The 20,062-nt window shown below is 38.7% G+C and overlaps 2 protein-coding genes across 5 annotated transcripts; one reads left to right on the top strand and one right to left on the bottom strand.

Annotated features, from left to right (window-relative positions):
- Positions 1-23: 23 nt before the first annotated feature.
- Positions 24-10,372, bottom strand: fdxacb1 (ferredoxin-fold anticodon binding domain containing 1). 4 transcript variants are annotated; one of them, XM_061898544.1, is made up of 6 exons: positions 10,350-10,372; positions 6,267-6,373; positions 6,029-6,185; positions 4,491-4,694; positions 4,245-4,403; positions 24-1,504 (listed from the first exon to the last, which is right to left on the bottom strand). In XM_061898544.1, the coding sequence occupies exons 1-6, from the start codon at positions 10,355-10,357 to the stop codon at positions 352-354; spliced, it is 1,788 nt and encodes a 595-aa protein (XP_061754528.1). In that variant the 5' UTR covers positions 10,358-10,372; the 3' UTR covers positions 24-351. The 4 variants fall into 4 exon arrangements, with proteins under 4 accessions (XP_061754528.1, XP_061754529.1, XP_061754530.1 ...); XM_061898545.1 differs by lacking the exon at positions 10,350-10,372 and adding an exon at positions 6,445-6,796; XM_061898546.1 differs by lacking the exon at positions 10,350-10,372 and adding an exon at positions 6,608-6,680.
- Positions 6,864-19,855, top strand: si:dkey-71l1.1 (uncharacterized protein LOC569883 homolog). Its single transcript, XM_061898549.1, has 10 exons — positions 6,864-7,021; positions 8,076-8,275; positions 9,720-9,787; positions 10,793-10,885; positions 10,973-11,074; positions 11,162-11,267; positions 11,518-11,640; positions 11,715-11,791; positions 13,769-13,871; positions 16,980-19,855. The coding sequence occupies exons 2-10, from the start codon at positions 8,092-8,094 to the stop codon at positions 17,120-17,122; spliced, it is 999 nt and encodes a 332-aa protein (XP_061754533.1). The 5' UTR covers positions 6,864-7,021; positions 8,076-8,091; the 3' UTR covers positions 17,123-19,855.
- Positions 19,856-20,062: the final 207 nt, after the last annotated feature.

Here is a 20,062-nt window from a genome sequence, read left to right as displayed (position 1 = left end):
GAATAAATCCGCCACCTCGGTCCTCAGCTTTCAGAAAGTTTATAATTTATTAGTCCTGCACTACAACGTATGTGTAAGACATGCACTATAAATACAAATGTTTATTTCTAATAACACACGGTTGAACCGCATTATTGTGCGTATAATGAACAGTACACTAATACAATTGCGGCCTATCACTGTCACTTTGGTTGCATTGTTTTTGTATATTGCATTTGTTATGATGATTCATGATTCACTGGCACAACAAACAGTCTCATTTGAAGTATTTAGCCTAACTTAAATGGAACAGTTTCACAATCATGTTTTAATTTCAAAATGAAATTTGCAGTTCTAAAAAATATTTAGCTGCTACCTGATCGTGACTTCCAAGCGTGATGAAAGTAACGACTCCAAGCGTTTGTGAAACTGGAGGGCTTGTGTGTGAGACAGCGCATGTGTGTGTGAGTGGTAGATGAGTCTGTAGCAGCAGCTGGTCTGGCTCAGGTCCGGATGCGAGAATCTGTCAATGAGTTTGACGTGTTCCACCGCCCCGCAGGTGGCCTCTCGGACCAACGCGTGGAACTTCTTCTCGTCCCACATCGTCCCTGTCCAGAGGCTGATATCGAAGCTGAAGAGCTCGGGGTAGAGGGAAAAAGGGGTGAAAGGTGACCCAGGCGAGGGCTGGAGTTCAAATTGTTTCAAGAAACGTGGGTCATGTGACCACAGCAGTCGCCAGTCTGGGAGTGAGAATACGAGCACGGCAAGGAGGTCCAAGTTCAAAGACACAGTCACGCGAAGGTGGCTACTTGTGTCACTTGTGCGCACTTTACCAATCAACCCCATCGGTTGTGCCATCAGATGCACACCTCCCTGCTCGATAACCATGGAGACGCCATAGGGATATAGCAGCCTCTCCAAAGTTTGCTTGAGAACTTTGGCTGGCTCGCACTTTTTTGGGTATACGCCAGTGAGGAGGAGCTCGTGAAAGGCAGGCTGAGACCAGAGCCTGACGGGAACATTGTGGAACACCACACCACTGATGCCAAACAGTAAGCTTTTCACAGCATTCAAGCTCAGGTTATCTTCCACTGTTGTTTCTCCAGGATTCCACTCTTCTTTTTCAGTTAGACGCTCCTCCATCTGGGGGCATAGTGAAGGACGCAGCACATAACGAGCAGTCTCCCTCTCACAGTCAGGACAGCAGAGTGACCTCTTCCCATTTAATACCTTCCTCGTCCTGCACTCTGAGTTAGCACAATTCCTCCTTTTGTCAAAACACTCCTGACCCTCATCTTTACCTGTGGAGCTGCAAGCCTCACAGTCCAGGTTTTTCTGACTGGCATGAATCCAGTAGCAGAGTGTGTTTTGAATATCAGGACAGCATGTGTGCAGCTGTTTAGCCGTGATGAGGAAAGGATGGGTCTGTGTCGTCATGGAGACCGCCCATTTTTCCTGTAAGCTTCCCAGTAGAAAGTCCTGCACCAGTTTGACGGAATGGACAGAATCTGCTGAGAGGAACCCCCTGAGAAAAGAGTAGAAAAACCCAGTCAGAATCTAGAAAGGCACCCTCCGTAAGGCGAACTGTTATGCGTGTTACAACTGCTAGAGAAATATTTTCCCACCTTTGCACAGAGTGAACTGTACATGAGATCTTATCTCATGTGCAGTAAATCATGTTCAAGGACATAACATAAATGCATCCTGTGTTTCCTATCCTTGTAAATACACACACATTGTATCTCATGATCACTAATGTCTAGTTTTTTTTGCTATATTCTTATTTTTATTGTTATTGTTGCTTTTTATTTTTATTTTTATTGTAATATTTTCAATTGCATTTCCGTTTATACCCCCCATTATTTACTTTTTAAATGTGATCTCAATTCTGTACACTGCTGCTGGAATTTTAATTTTCCTGAGGAAACTCTCCAGAAAGAATCAATAAAGTACTATCTGGAAGAAGAGTTACCAGGAATGAGACGAAGGGAGGAGTATGTGTGTGCGCTCTGCACACACACTCACACACACTCACTCTGCGTTAAGTTTCAGCTTCGATCCTATCAAGGCGAAGTAAAAAAACAACAACGTATATGTGTGTGTGTGTGGTGGGGGGGTTATGTGTGTGTGTGTATATATATATATATATTCAAATTCAGGGTAATCTTATTGAAGATGTTTTTTGATTTCACAGTACACCCATATTTGACATTGTTCCATGCTGACATAATTTTGGCTTTCAGCTTATCCATTTTCCTCCGGCTCCTCCTTTCAATTGTATTTCCGTTTATACCCCCCATTATTTACTTTTTAAATGTGATCTCAATTCTGTACACTGCTGCTGGAATTTTAATTTTCCTGAGGAAACTCTCCGGAAGGAATCAATAAAGTACTATCTGGAAGAAGAGTTACCAGGAATGAGACGAAGGGAGGAGTATGTGTGTGCACTCTGCACACACACTCACACACACTCACTCTGCGTTAAGTTTCAGCTTCGATCCTATCAAGGCGAAGTAACCGAGGTGGGCAAAAGCATGCAAGGAGGGTGACCATTCTAAAGATATTGCTTTGAACTTTAGACAGCTCAGTTCGATCTCCCAGCGCTGGTATTGCTATTTTTTGTATTTACTCCTTCTTCACTTTTTATTTTTCATGGAATAAATTGTCAAACTTCAAGTCTACTCATCTTTCATCAATTTAGGCAGCCTTAGAATAAAATATTCCTGGGTTGACTTTTCCTTCCTAAAGAGAGAGTCCCAAATCCAATACAACATTGGAAACTTGAGTAAAACAATTAGAAAGTGCAAAATCAGAAGCTTCCTATAATTTTGGACGCAGTTTTGGATGCCTTGCCCGCACAGTGGGCCAGTTTGGGCGTCACACACTGACGGACATACTTATGTGGGTGTTACTGGACTTTAAGTTGGGAAGCCTCCTCTCCCTCTTCTACTGTAAGCCCACATAGCTGCAGACTACCGCCTACCGTAGATTCCTTCTCATTTCATGCCCTTTCGCCTGCTTTATTTCTATGAAATAAATATTTCCGTCGTTATTTGTCGATGACATTTTGGCTACAATAAAATTGGATTAGCCACTGAACTCTGACTGGCGTCGTCCTGCACCTCTTACGGCTCTACTCGATAGTTGGTGTAAGAAATGTCACAGTGAAAGGAAGAAGATCTGCCGTAAATATCTGGTCTTACTTTCTAGCTTTAGCTTATAGACAGAGATCTACAGGACTTTGTTTTCCAACCATTGGAACGAAAAAAGTAAGTGTGAAGGTCAGTGCTGAGAAGAAGCAAATTATCTTAATTTAACTAATGAAAGAAATCCTGAATAACATGACCGATTGTGTAATCGACTTGCACCATACCAAAGCAGGAGTCTCCGAACACCAGCATATGACATTAAAATATTTAAATGGCAAACATGAAAATACGAAGAAGCTGCTGATGGTATGTTTGACTGTGAAGCAGCTAGAAGGAGATAGAATTAGAAATCAATTTTCCAAGGTAAATGTTGTACATTATTATTACATTACTTCATAAAACTGCTGCTGTTGTTGTTAGTACTACTTTGTATTGTATTTTTTTCATACAATATTTCTTATCTTAAAGTTTTTTGTTTTCTTAAAGGCATGTTACATGTTAAAACTGCTGTTCTGGGATGATTTCAATAAACTTTAATGGGCAATGTTGATTTGAGATAGAAGTGTTTTGAGTTGAGAGCTCTGTCACAGAACCAATTAAGCTCATAAATTAAGGTACTATTAAAAATGGCACAGACACAGAATGGGGGGACATAGTTGCTCTGGCATTTTTCCAAGCTAGGCAGGTTGTATCAGACCTGCAACAGACGCAGGACATTATTTTGCAATAACGGCACCCTTGAGATTCAGTTCTCCAGCCCTTTTGAGTTAAAAGCAATTGTTTACAGCTCGGTTTACATCACATCATACTCTTGCTCTGACGTTATCATGCATTTAATTATATTAAAGCAAGATGCTGTGTGAAAGCACAATTACAGCGGAATCCCACTGCGTAAAAGCTACAAGCAAATAAATGTCAGTCCTCCTGCAGCACCACTTTTGTGGGATCTCTGTGTAAAAGAGGCCCATGTTTTTCATGGATCCAGAATAAATTCCAGATTATGCTCAATATGTAATAGATTACTGTATAGATAATTATTTAGCACTCCATAATGATTCACAATGCAATCAAACACATTACTTTCTACATAATCCTGCTAACATGAGGTTAGAATACCTGGAAATGAAATCACTGAGCTCAGCTGGAATGTTGTACTGGACCTTCTGTCCTTCAATTACTTCCTCCACTTTACATACTTGAGGGCAGCTGAAGGGGACGCTGCGAGTGAACACATGGAGCAAAGCGTTCTCCAGATGAAAGCCTTTATCCTGGCTCCTGTAAAAAAAAAAAAAGGTATTTAATATTAACAACCACGCTCCATTTGCATATCTAATGAAAAAAAACCTCACCTTTACATCTTACCTGTATCCGGTGCACTTATAGCTCTGGTATTCCTCACTCTGGAAAGGGCGGACATCACTAAGGATGAGGTGCGCCTCTGCTGCCATGGCAACCACCTGCCAGCTGTTGTGCCGTTCTCGCCTCAGCTGGTCGGCCGGTGTGCCACCTTGTCCGTTGCACAGGGAAATATGGACCTCTCCGTCTTCAGCCAGCAACTGAACACAACTGGACACAGACAGAATCTGGCAACTACAACTCACTGTGGCAGCACGGTGCATAGTGGAGTGTATGTTCTCTCGGTGCTTGTTAGGCTAACAGACTTAGACAAACTCGGACAAACTTCATTGATAGGAGACTCTAAATTGCCCGTGGGCATGAATGCGAGTGTGGATGTCATTTTAATCATTGTGCACCCCTCTGGCCCAAAACGGACATTAAATGTGTTCTTTATGTGAAGTTATATGTATATAGCGCTTTTCTCTCAAGACTCAAAGCGCTTTACATAGTGAAACCCATTATCGACATCTTTAAGTTACATTCAAACCAGTTTGGGTGGCACGGGGGGTCAGGTGGGTAAAGTGTCTCACCCAAAGACACAACAGCAGTGACTAGGATTGTGGAAACGGGGATCGAACCTGAAACTCTCAAGTTGCTGGCACGGCCGCTCTATCAACCGAGCCACACTGCCTCGATTGTGCAGGTTGGAAGTTAGCGGTTTGAAATGTTTTAAGTATTTTTGTTTATAAAAGTGAATTGTGTTTTTGATTCCAACATTGTTGGAATACAATATAAAAAAAGTATACATATTTCTCTTCAGAAATTATGTATATTATATTGAATATTATGTATGTATATTATGAAATCTATTGACTCCCGTTATAACTGCTATTTTTTAACAGACAAAAATCAATGTTGTCATGAATCTTGGATGTAATTAACCGCCCTCTGTAACTTATTTTTAGAAATATTACATATTTTGCATTTTATCATGAAAAAAAACAACAGTTGTTTTGGACAAAAACACCATAAATCATAATATAAGATTCATGTCAATAAATGGATCAAAGTAGTTAAATATTTCAAGCGTTAAAGGAAAAAAAATATTAATTTATTGCTGACACTTTTAGGAGCGGGTCCCTTTTGGATCCTAAGAGTAAGTGTGTATTATAGTCAATCCTAAACTTGTACAAGGGTAAATAAAGTTACATTGAAGTACATTCATTATTGCTCTGGTGTTCACTGGGGAAGAATAACTGATTAGGCAAAATATTAGAATAATTACAATACTACACCCATCTTTAAATGAATATATTTTGATACATCTCTACCACCAGATGCGTACTTGAATGTGTACCTAATTGTGTGTCTGTTGATTGTTGCCACTGTTTACTTTAGAAATGACAATTATAATAAAAATATTGTACTTCTTACAGTAGGAAAACCATGTTATACAAGATGGTTGAAACCACGGGTATCATTAGAACCTTAAAACCTGCTTGACACAATCCGATAATGGACTTTGCAGTGAAGTGTACCACCTAAATCCCTGTTAATTATACCTGAGGAAGAAGTCTTTAAGAAGTTGGCGGTTCTTTTTAACACCACTTTTCCTCCCGCAGTGTGGGAAGTTAAATACAACACGATCAAAGATATGACCCTGCAAGGACACGTTTTCCCCCAGCTTTGTGCTGTCCACCTCGAACAGCACCCTTCCTCCTGCAATACACATACAAATGTACAAGAATTGCTGGGAAAAACACAAACTAAATCGAAAGGTTCATTGATGTGAACTCTCACCGGAGTCCTTGATGGTCTGAATGTTATCAGATGCACCCTCCTGCCGCAGTGTCTCCTCCTGCGACTGCAGACAAGTCGCCGTGACCATCTGCGATGAACCTTGCAAGCTGCATAAAGCAGCAGAAAATGAGAAGTTCCCTTCTCCCACGAGCAATACTGACATTGAACGAGACATCACCAGGTTGTTTAAAGAGTAGTGTGCCTCCCGCTTTCCTCTTAGAATAACAAATACGCGTATTGGTCAGTATCTAAATTAATTGATTCAAATGTACGTTTTGTTGCCGTAAATTAGTACGATTAATTCGTTTTAGTCCGTCGTGTGGGATTTAAAACCATCTGACCTTTTCGTGATTTACGCCGAATAATCTCCCCGACTGTACAACGCTTGTGTTATATCGTGTTTCAGCTTGAGGAGTCCGGACTAGAATCGAGGGTGGGAATATGGACTTCCGTAGGTCCAGAAAAAGATAAATAATTTGAAGTATATTTCAAAAATATATCAAATTCCAATTTGGAGACATTATTTAATAATATTTGGTACATTTTAGTTACTTTGAATATTTTTAAAATTACGTTTTCAAGTGGCTGTTCTGATCATGTTTTCAAGGGGACATATTATCTCGTGACACATAACAGCCAGGAGATCAGTCCCTTTCCTTTTATCCCACCACGGCTCGTCATTCACCAAAGAGTCTTACCAATGTATGGCTGTCGGTTTCTTACAGGAATTTAATGTAATTTTGAACACGTTGAAGGTAAGGCAGCATAACATAAATAATTCCTTGACGTCCGCTTTCGAAGATGCTAAGGTCATGCTAGCTAACCGTACTGATGCACCCACCTATGCCACCCCTTATAATTGCTGCAGTTATTTTTTTACATTGACAGGAATTTTTAATTAATTTGCAATTCTTATATTGTGTTATCATGTCAATCCGTCCTGTATATTCAGCAGATTTGCCTGGAAAATGAATAATACTCAATTTCTGAGCCCATCCATCCATCCATTTCCTACTGCTTATTCCCTTTGGGGTCGCGGGGGGCGCTGGTGCCTATCTCAGCTACAATCAGGCGGAAGGCGGGGTACACCCCGGACAAGTCGCCACTCATTACAGGGCAAACACAGATAGACAGACAACATTCAAACTCACATTCACACACTAGGGCCAATTTAGTGTTGCCAATCAACCTATCCCCAGGTGCATGTCTTTGGAAGTGGGAGGAAGCTGGAGTACTCGCAGGGAACCCACGCATTCACGGGGACGACATGCAAACTCCACACAAAAAGATATTGAGCCCGGGATTTAACCCAGGACTACTCAGGACCTTCGTATTGTCAGGCAGATGCACTAACCTGTGTTCCACCGTGCTGCCGATTTTCAAAATTCTCACTTTTAAAATACAATAGGCCTATTGTATTATCTAGATCTGGTTCAGTGCTTCATTAAATTGTACTTATGTATCGTAATTTGGGGCTGTTATGTGAGCGGTTGTGTTTGGATAATAAATGTGATATACAAGGGACGGCGTGGCGCAGTGGAATTGTGGCCATGCGCAACCCCAGGGTCCCTGGTTCAATCCCCATCTAGTACCAACCTCGTCACGTCCGTTGTGTCCTGAGCAAGAAACTTCACCCTTTCTCCTGATGCGTGCTGGTTAGCACCTTGCATGGCAGCTCCCTCCATCAGTGTGTGAATGTGTGTGTGAATGGGTAAATGTGGAAGTAGTGTCAAAGCGCTTTGAGTACCTTGAAGATAGAAAAGCGCTATACAAGTACAACCCATTTAAAAGTACCTTTGTTTTCCCTAGGAATTTTTTCAGGCCCATGGGCAGTGTTCTGGCTTTGTCTTCGGGTGCGGGTCACGAGAACTGGCCTTTTTCCACAGACCACCCTCCTTCTCGCTGGGATGCACATCCTGCTCACTGGTACAGCCCGCCACGCTGGGAGAGGAGAGATGGACGCCTACCTAACCCAGGCAGCTTTCACTCCCTACACAGGAGTTGCAAAGGTATGCCTCGTACAAAATTATATCCCAAGAAAGGTACTGTAATACAAATTATTTGTTTATTATTATCATAACAAAAAACATAATTTGACTACCTTAACAGATCGACATCTCGATCAATACATAAATACGATCACGCTTTAAAAAAAAAAAAATCTTTGTTATGAGCCGCATCACATACACTGCAATTTCAATCAAAATTCACTGTAGATGGCATGGCGGCCGGCACTTCCTACTTACTTTTGCCGTCCCCCATCGTACCTCACCGGCCAGGCTGAGCTGTCTGCCCTGGCTGATGAGGAACACTGGCTATTAATCATCAGGTTGTTTATTACTTGCATGTATGAATGTATAGAATAACCTCAATTTACGAGCTTGATTGGTTCTGCGAGAGAGACCTTAACTCAAAACACTTTAATTTCCCATCGGAATTCGTTTAAATTGATGCTTGCTCCTCCCAAACCAAATTTTTTTTTTATATATGTAACATGTATTTTAAAAAGAAAGATGCACTTTTGCATAACAAATATTTTATAAAAGCAATATAATAAAAAGTACTGCTAACAACTGCAGCAGTTTTTTTGAAGTAGTGTTATAATAATGTACAGCATTTACATTGGAGAGTGGACTTCTACTGCAGTTGCTATTCCGTCAAACACACCATCAGCAGCTTTTCTATATTTTCATGGATAAATGTCCAACATTTAGATATTATTTTAACATACTTGGCTAGCATTTGACTCATTCTGCATCAGTGTGATGCAGACTAGCTTTGATATACTCCAATTGTTTTGCCATGCTCTGACATATTTCTGATGATTTATTTTTTTTCAATCCTATGAACACCATCCACTTCTTCTTAACACCGTCCTTCACACTCACTTTCTTCCTTTCCAATGGTTGAAAAACAAAGTTATGTCAATCTTGAGCTATAAGTAAAACCAGATGTTTTAGGCAGATCTTATAGGGTTTACTGTGGCATTTACCACGGCAACTAATGGCAGGGATGCTTGTAACTAAATTTTTTGCACGCAACTTGAAGCATGACAATTAGCTGATAGACAGTTCTTATCTCAAAACCCTCTTAAGTTGGGGCACTCTTAAGTTTAGATACCACTGTACTGTGCAGCGAGTGAGTGAGCGTGCCTTTTGGGACAAGAACAACATAAATACCATGGAGAAGTTTCTCTACAGCAGAGAACAATTAAAAATCTAAAATAATGGTGATAATGGTCCTAAACAATCTCAGTTCTAAGCAAGAAAAATCCTAATTTTAATTTTTTGAGACTTTTGCAGACCTATTTAAACTTAAAATACCAGAGGTGCATGGCCTTTAATTGGATACTAATACAAGTATTAACACAACATAGTCAGTGAATCATAAAGCGTATAAATAATGTCCATTAAATTGATCTTTTATGACCAAGTTGCCTCTTTGCTCCCCCAGATGTGTTTCCTCAACAGATTGAGGGAGTCAAGATGATTGTCAACAAAACTCTGAGCAGCTTCTTCAAGGTGATGTATGAGAGGTGATAGATTTGTAGTTGCTCTGCAAACTACAGTAACACACTTATTCTTAAAAATATGAAAAAAATACATAATTTTAGAAGGGCGGGGCAAGCGGTAGAAAATTGGATGGATGGATTATCATTTGTAAAGGTAACATTTTTTATGCAGCTTTTACAATAGGTTACATTTTCCTTAGTGACACGGTTAGTTGTCAGGCTCATAATATTTCACCACCAGTGGGTGCTCTCTCTCTCTCTCTCTCTCTCTCTCTCTCTCTCTTTCTCTCTCTCTCAAATTTATGGAATTGACTCATCTACATAGTCTTCTCTGGAGTAAGACAGTCGGGACTTTTTGCGATTTTCATGTCAAATTGTGAATACAGTATTCAGTTCGTCACTGTGTGTTGTATAGCTTTTTACACAATGGATTTATAACAAAAGCATTTTACCCTTGAAAAGTGTGAAGGGAAAGCTATAGTATATACGGTTATTAGCTAGCTAACTAGTTTTTACGCGGTTTATAGCTCTGCTGTATCAAGAAACTCAATCTGGGGTTGGTTGTCACTTACATACACATGCATGCATAGATGTCACGCATACAGGAGGCTGGCCGAGAAATGTGTTTCCTGTTCAGGTTCCTTGCTCGTTTTGTGTTAGGATGCATTAAGTTATGCATTTGTCAACTTGTCAATGCAATTAAACTTAAAAATGTTGTTTTGACAGAAAATAATTCTCCAATTAAAATAGCACTGTGACAACCAACCCCATAGCGTGTGAAAACCACTCCTGTGATGGGGTTGATCGTCACAATGTGTCAGAGTGTCTTTGACAGTTAACTACCTCTTTGTTACAATGGGTTGGAGCCTTTCAAGTCAACACCTGAACATTCAATTAAATGTCGGAATGACTCTTGCAAGATATTTCTGAAGTCATGAGTAAATTACCCCTTTTAGAGAAAAATACTGTAGCTTGTGAACTTAATGACTGCATGAATAAATATTTTTGTCTGTAGGTCAGTCATACTCTCCACCTCAGTGCCGTCAGTCCTTCTTACTATCGATTCCACGTGGAACACCTGCAGTCTGACGATTACAGCAAGGACAAGGTAAAAAAAAAAAGAAGCACTTTTTGTGTGGTGTTTTTTTGTGTTTTGTTTTGTCAAACATTGTCTACATCCTTCCTCTACCTATAGGATGCACCTGCATTAATCGGTGAGATGGATTCCTCAGGAAGTCTGAACGCGCACGCCCTGCTGCATCTCACTGAGCGTGTGCGAGCCAGAACTGTGTTCCAGGTATAAAATTCAGTTTTTTTTCTTCCCTGTCACAGAATATTAAATACTTTGCTACTAACATATAAAAATAAATCACATTTACTTTAGACCCAGCAATCCCAGTTTGTAACGTGGCAGTTTGAAACGGAGTACAGAGGAAGTGATTTCACTGCTGCCGTCACGGTGGCTAACCCGGATGTCCTTAGAGAATCAGGTGAGAAAATGACAGTGCCACTCACCAAACCTGGGCAATCTAGCAATAAACTCCAACCACAACAATAAATGTGAGCATTGTTGGATTTTAAACGGCAGATGTTTTGACCCAAATTTTGTATTAGGGCTTAGTGAATTGTGTGGTTATACATCATTTTGATCTCGTGACAGCAATAATGTATGGAGTGAGGCTCATCATGTCATGAGTTGGTTTTTAATCTGTTCTGTGCATGTGTGTGCTTTTGGGACAGTTATCCTTGTGGCTCACTTCCTCCAGAGTGTGTCGTCTGGTCTGGTGTTAGGAGGGGAGCTTGTCTACCACAGAGGCAGAGCAGAAGAGGGCGGAATCCTCACGCTGGCTGGACAATATTCAAGTGGGGATTCTTGAATTTAATTTTTTCCAATGTTTGTTGAAGCTTGCAGAACTTTTTCGTCCTTGTGTTTTCAGGACCTAACTGGGTGGTGACTCTAAATGCTGGGAAAGGAGGAGCCCATGCTAGCTACTATCACAGAGCCAACAAACAGGTACTAAAAGCTAACACACGGGTCCTCAATAGGCGGCCACCCAAATAATGAAACCATACAGTTTTACAGAAAACTGCTTATTAAAAGAGGTTACATATAGCTCAATTGGTAATGATGCTTGCTTTCTGAACTAATGGACCAGAGTTTAATTCCCAGTCAGACTGAATGGTAATATGTTTATTTGTTAAAATATAATTTATATCCGCATCATTTTATTTATGTATTGTTTGTTTGGTTTTATTTAATATATTAATTTATTCATATATGTTTTGGACAATATTGGCCTTTATAATGTGTAATTGAGGACCCCAAACCTAACAATGACGATATTGTATATTGTATATTGTATCAATAAAGTACTATCTATCTATTGACCCAATTGAGTGCATATTTGCAGAGATGAGGGGAATCTTAAAACACAATACATAGCATATGAGACAGGGAACAGTGGTGTTGTTTTGTCTTCTAAATTATAAGCCAACATTATGTTTTTGGGAACCACTTCTGAAAAAAAATATTAAAACAAAATAAACATTTGTTATTTCTTAAATAACATTTTATCAAATTGTATTAACCATATTTATTAGTTGCTTAATTGATCATCATTATTTTAAAATGAACATCATAACTCCTCCTCTGTTGTTTGATAACTTGCTAATATTTGAGACCTTTTTCCCGGCAGCAGGTCTATGTGTCTGTCGCTGGGTCAGTGTGTAGGGATAGTTAGGATAGATAGTTACCGGATTAGGTGCTTTTATAGGCATCGACGTGTCGGTACTACTGAGTATCGATTAATGTAAAATCAAACGCTGCCATATTTCAATACCTTTGTTGCATGGGACGTCACGTCCGGTTGCAGACTTGACCGGCTAAAACACTTGACGGGGAAACAAGCACTCAAGCAGCACTCAGTGGACTCAGTAGGACTGCCTCCAGGTAATCTTCCAATTTTTCATGTTAACAAAGTAAGTATGCCTGATGAAAAACGCTTGAAAGTACAGTTAGGCTCCATTTTTCAAAATGTGCTCGCTTAATGTTGCCATATACATTCTATTGATAAGCATTAGCAATTTTACATGGCGATTCACCACCTACCTTACACTTTGTAAGAAAACACATTCAGCTCAATGGCAAATACTACTTCTGGACTACAGCAACATCTCGTAGTCCAACACTTTTCAACCCGCGGTCCGGGGGCCAAATTCGGCTCAGGAATGACACCATACCGGCCCGAGTTCAGTCCAAAACTTCAGAGACAAACATTTTTGCAGCACATTCTTAAAAACACTTGAGTGCTGTCATAAAGATGATATTCGACTCAATTTTTTTATTTGAGGAAAATATTAAAAACGGCAATCAGTATCTGTGACAAAATAGACCAAAATCACATGTCTAGTGTAGAGAACGCTACTTCGCCAGATAATACAAAAAAAGTCTCATGGTGAAGAGAGAGGTCCAGCCCCCAGGTCTTTACAATTTTGGAAATGTGGCTTCCAAAACAATTTAGTTGAATATCCCTGCCATGGTTTATACACTACTGCAATCTTACATCTTGGAATTGCAACTACATACAAAGTCTACTATTTAATATTTGCAAATGAGACTACGATAAGAAATCAAGACATAAGAACTAGACAACACAGATATCATTATCAGCTCTCCGTTGATTGTTAAATTAAAAAAAAAAAAATTATTCTTGAAAATTAACATTTACACACAAACACTCAAAAATTGGTACCCTTAAGTACCGGCATCAATCCCAGGTGCCAGGAGATAGTACCGTATTATTTCAAATGCGAAAGGTACCTACCCAACGTGTGACTGACTGGAAGAAAAGCTCTGAATCCATTTGAGAGAAGTCGCTAGCCCCAAGATGTAATATGACCATCATTGTCATAGTTAGGGAAAAATATGCTTATATGTGTACGATGAGGTGTAATTGATGAAGTATTTTTTTTTCATACATGTGCTCACCAGATCCAAGTAGGGGTGGAGTTTGAAGCCAGTACCAGAACTCAGGAGACCACAACTTCATTTGGGTATCAGATGGAACTTCCAGAAGCCAACATGGTTTTTCGAGGTATTTTATTTTGTTTAATTGTATTCTCTATATCAGACCTGGGCAAAATACGGCCCAAGGGCCACAAACGGCTTGTTAAAAATTTCAATCCGGCCCGCCGGACGTTTCCAAAAAAAAATGTCTTCAGACTTTTAACATCCAACTTTTTCAATGTTTCTCGAATGTGTGACAAATGAGGAAATAATCAATGTTGTGAAAAAATGTAAATCCAACTCCTCACCTGATTGTAAAAGATTGATATGGAAACAATAAAAAAGTTTTTTGAAGGAATTTCCATTTTAATATATATCAGCAACCTATCATTTTAAACAGTCATATTCCCAGATAATGAGGTGGAGCCTTGTCCCCGGTTTACCCCGCCTTCTGCCCGAGTGCAGCTGGGATAGGCTCCAGCACCACCACGACTCCGAAAGGGACAAGCGGTAGAAAATAGATGGATGAAAAATGAAAGTAACAAAAGTCTCTAAATTAAACATTTTCTAAAATTATTGAAAAAATGTTTAACAACAGATTGGACAAATTCGTGAATAAGAATGAAACTCACTCACAGACAACCAATATGGATACAGAGCCAACATTTCAACATCAATGGCATTAATCGAAATAACGAAAGAGATCACCAATGCAATAGACAGCAAAACATGTGCTGCTAAACTGTTAATGGATTTAACAAAATCATTTGATACAGTCAATTATAATATCTTAATAAACAAATTAGAACGGTATGGCATCAGAAGGTTGGTGTTAACTAAAAGGATTCAATTTGTGAAGCGAGGCAAACACACTTCTCCAGAGCTAGAAATATCTTGTAGCGTACCTCAGGGATAAATATCAGCACCAAAATTGATCAATCTTTATATAAACAATATTTGTAAAGTTACAAAGGTCTTAAAGTTAGTATTTTTTGCAGATGATACAACTGTATATTGTTCAAGAGAGAACACAGAAACTAATACAAATAATTACAAAAGAAATTAACAAATTAAAAAGACAGACGAAGTAGACATTGAAAGGGTAGAAGAAAACACATTTTTGGGTGTAATAATAGATAAAATAAACTGCATACCTCATGTTAAAAATACACAACTTTAGTAGCAAAAAACATGTCAGTAAAGAATAAACCAAATTTTTTCTGTACCAAAAAATTCCTTCATATTTTCACTAGTGTTTCCATATCTGAACTATTGTGTAGAAATATAGGGAAACAACTGCAAATGTGCGTTTCATTCACGAACGGTGTTATAAAAAAGAATAATACATGATGTTGGATATAGAGAACATACAAACCCTATCTTTATTAAATCCAAAATATTGAAATTCAACGACTTGGTGTATTTGCAAACAGCTAAAATTATGTACAAAACAAACTGTAACCTGCTACCCAAGAATGTATAACATTTTTTCTCAACAAAAGAGGAGAAATATAACCTTACAGGAAAATCGAATTTCAAATTTGTATGCACGTACAACACTTAAGACTGTTAGCATATCTGTGTGTGGAATTAAATTATGGAGTGGTATGGCATCAGAGGATTGGTCTTGAACCGGGTAAGAAGCTACTTAACTAACAGGAATTAATACGTGAAATGAGGAAGTCAAACAAAGCACCAATATGATTCAGTTTAAGAGACTGTTCGAACTACAAGTGTTCACAAAGTACAAAGAAGAACAATTATGAACTTAATGAACTTTTTTTTTAATACGATAATGATTATTTATTTATTTAATATTTGTTTACTTACTTATGGTATATTTATTTATTAATATTTATTTATCCACAGTTCTGTTACAAACAGAGAAAAAGGAAATGGGATAAAATTGCTATGATACGAAAAGGGGTAAGCTTAAATAAGCTCTGCTTCGTCCTAATCCTTTTTGGACGTGCTGTAATGAAACAACTGGAACTATGTGATGCATTACATTGTATCGTGTGCATGTTCGAAATAAACTGAAACTGAATAGAACTGTAGCCGGCATTATGATGTACAGTGCGGTTTTGAAATGACCGTACGTCATGAACTATAAAAAGCATTTCAATGGTTGGAATCTGCACTTTTGAGTGATGTACGGGTTATTACGGTAATCTACGTCACAGCTGCTCCAGGCAGACAAGGCACCAAACAAAGTGGGCGGAGGTTGTTTACAGAGCACCCAAACACAGAAACAAATTTTGACAACAAAGTTCTGCAGAAAATAAATTATATCAGATTGTAGATGTTTTTTACCTACTGCATTCATATTTCGCTGTTTGTTGCATTTTTTTACATTTTGCTTGATTTTAAAAGATGTGAATCGAGTAGGTGATTTGAGAAGTAAAAGAGGAGCTTTCTTCATATGTTCCTAATATTATTTGTTTTATCTACCGTAATTTTCGGAGTATAAGTCGCTCCGGAGTATAAGTTGCACATGCCGAAAATGCATAATAAAAAAGGAAAAAAACATATATAAGTCGCATTTTTTGGGGAATTTTATTTGATAAAACCCAACACTAAGAATAGACATTTGAAAGGCAATTTAAAATAAATAGAGAATAGAGAACAACAGCCTGAATAAGTGTACGTAATATGACGCATTAATAACCAACTGAGAACGTGCCTGGTATGTTAACGTAACATATTATGGTAAGAGTCATACAAATAATTATAACAAATAGAACATGCTGTACATTTATCAAACAATCTGTCACTCCTAAGCGCTAAATCCCATGAAATCTTAAACGTCTAGTCTCTTACGTGAATGAGCTAAATAATATTATTTGATATTTTAAGGTAATGTGTTAATAATTTGACACATAAGTCGCACCCCTGGCCAAACTATGAAAAAAACTGCGACTTATAGTCCGAAAAATACGGTACACTCTGGGTGCCTTATTCAGTTACACATTTCCTTCAGTTTTTAGGTGGTCTGACATAACAGTTTTAGGATTCCATCAGGCATTATTGTGAGTTTTTGTATTAGTGTTCCTGAACACACATTCACACTGGCCCCCAGACACTTTTTTTTCTCTCAATGTGGCCCCAGAGTCAAAATAAAGGCCTAAGTCTGCTCTATACCTTTTTTTTATCTTGCAATAATATTTTAAGATGCATTTATGTTATGTGCTTGCAGGTATGATTAACAGTCGCTGTATCATCGGAGGCGTGCTGGAGAAGCGTTTGAGTCCGCTCCCTGCCACCCTGATCATGGGTGCGTTTGTAAACCACCGTGGTGACAAACTGCAAGTAGGTCTCGGTGTCAATGTGGGACAATAGTACACAACTGACTGACATGTCAGGGATAACAAAACACAGAGATTGCTCCCATGAGCGGTCTCACCCTGAATCGGGATGAAGACCTGGAAGCAGCAGAGTACCATAGGGTCTGAAAGTTTGCGTCTTGAGTCTGAGAACAATTCCTGAATTCTTGTACAGCAATCTACCTCTGAAAAAATAGGGGGGTTATTTTTTTTAATTTGGTTGCCATCCAAATTAGTGGAAATGATTAGATTAATTTATTAAGGGACACATTTTGTTACAAAAAACATGAGGGATTTACTGTCATGGAAAGAGAGACTATCGAAACAATATTTTTGTTATGTTTTTGCCCATTACTGGAATGTGCTCATTTTCTGCATATTAGGACACAATCATGCTAATATTATTTGAATTTGCAGACAAACTTATTGGCCTAGGTATATACTGGACTGCACAGTATGTGTTTTAATGATGCTGTTATAAACCAATTAGAGGACCAAGTAATGAACTACCAGTATATGAAACATACCGTAAATGCTCTAATTATAGCCTCACCTAAAACACAAAGTACCAGTTATTGATTGGAACCAGATGATAATTGGATAATTACATTCAGATTTTTTTTAAACTTTAAAATGTTTTGAAATGCATAAGAAAACATTTTTTTTGACCATTTATTAACAAGTACATTATACAACACAGCAGCAACAAAACCAATGTTGTAGTAGTGGTAAGAAGCAAACTGCTCAGTCAGCTTTTATAGTGCCGATTAGGTCATGGTAAAAAGCAGTGCAGCAAGTGTAAAAGTTTCACACCAGCAGCTCGGTAGCACAACCAACATTTTAAAGCGTGTGCAGAGGTACAAACCCTGTTTCCAAATGAGTTGGGTAATTGTGTTATATGTAAATATAAACGGAATACAATGATTTGCAATTCCTTTTCAATCCATATTCAGTTGAATGCAATACAAAGACAACATATTTGATGTTCAAACTCATGAACTTTTTTTTTTTGCAAATAATCATTAACTTAGAATTTCCTGGCTGCAACACGTGCCAAACTAGTTGGAAAAGGGCATGTTCACCACTGTGTTACATCATTTTTTCTTTTAACAATACTCAATAAACACTTGGGAACTGAGGAAACTAATTGTTGAAGCTTTGAAAGTGGAATTCTTTCCCATTCTTGTTTTATGTAGAGCTTCAGTCGTTCAACAGTCCGGGGTCTCCGCTGTCGTATTTCACGCTTTATAATGCGCCACACATTTTCGATGGGAGACAGGTCTGGACTGCAGGCGGGCCAGGAAAGTACCCCCACTCTTTTTTATGAAGCCACGCTGTTGTAACACTTGTCTTGCTGAAATAAGCAGGGGCGTCCATGATAACGTTGCTTGGTTGACAACATATGTTGCTCCAAAACCTGTATGGACCTTTCAGCATTAATGGTGCCTTCACAGATGTGTAAGTTACCCATGCCTTGGGCACTAATACACCCCCATACCATCACAGATGCTGGCTTTTGAACTTTGCGCCTATAACAATCCGAATGGTTATTTTCCTCTTTGTTCTGGAGGACACCACGTCCTCAATTTCCAAATATAATTTGAAATGTGGAGTCGTCAGACCACAGAACACTTTTCCACTTTGCATCAGTCCATCTTAGATGAGCTCAGGCCCAGCCAAGCCGGCGGCGTTTCAGGATATTGTTGATAAATAGGTTTGGCTTTGCATAGTAGAGTTTTAACTTGCACTTACAGATGTAACGACCAACTGTAGTTACTGACAGTGGTTTTATTAAGTGTTCCTGAGCCCATGTGGTGATATCCTTTACACACTGATGTCGGTTTTTGATGCAGTACCGCCTGAGAGTTTAAAAGTCCGTAATATCATTGCTTACGTGCAGTGATTTCTCCAGATTCTCTGAACTTTTTGATGATTTTACAGACCGCAGACGGTAAAATCCCTAAATTCCTTGCAATAGCTCGTTGAGAAATATTATTCTAAAACTGTTCGACAATTTGCTTACAAAGTGGTGACCCTCGCTCCATCCTTTTTTGTGAATTACTTAGCATTTCATGGAAGCTGCTTTTATACCCAATCATGGCACCCAACTGTTCCCAATTAGCCTGCACACCCGTGGGATGTTCCATACAAGTGTTTGATGAGCATTCCTCAACTTTACCAGTATTTATTGCCACTTTTCCCAACTTCTTTGTCATGTGTTGCTGGCATCAAATTCTAAAGTTAATGATTATTTGCAAAAAAAAAAGTTTATCAGTTCGAACATCAAATATGTTATCTTCGTAGCATATTCAACTGAATATGGGTTGAAAATAATTTGCAAATAATTGTAATCCGTTTATATTTACATCTAAAACAATGTCCCAACTCATATGGAAACGGGGTTTGTAGATAAAGCTGATGGAAGATGACCACTCATGATACTACCATATTTTGACATCATGAGTTTTCCTACAGCCACATATCTTGCTGCTAAAGTATTAAAGGCCCCAGAGGTTATTTCTCTTGCAGACCACACAACTGGTGCTCATAGGAGACATGACAATTAATTCATTGGAGGCGTTAATTGGAGTACTTACTGTAAGTGGAAATACTGTATAATGCAACCTGCACTATTGCACGTTTGGATTATGTGTTATTTTTTTTTTTTTAAATGTTATTTATCAATGGAGGGAAGTTGAAGGTATCGAATGCATATTTTCAATTAATTTATTAAACTGCTTTATTTCTATTATTGTCAGAGTTTTTTTCCCTTACGCTATCTTCCTACATCATTGTTTCTAGTCCGCACACCAGCTTCATTATTAAATACACCTGCAAAATCCAGTGCCATCCTTTTGATCCTCTACAAAGTTTTGGCATTTTGAATGTAATCAGTTGTTAGTATAATGATACAACTATAATTCCACACCACTGGTGTCGATCGAAATTCAGCAGG

This window comes from Nerophis ophidion, linkage group LG04 (assembly GCF_033978795.1).
Source record: "Nerophis ophidion isolate RoL-2023_Sa linkage group LG04, RoL_Noph_v1.0, whole genome shotgun sequence".
Lineage (NCBI taxonomy): Eukaryota > Metazoa > Chordata > Actinopteri > Syngnathiformes > Syngnathidae > Nerophis > Nerophis ophidion.
The sequence above is the reverse complement of the archived record's forward strand: the minus strand, read 5'-3'. Positions and strand labels throughout refer to the sequence as shown.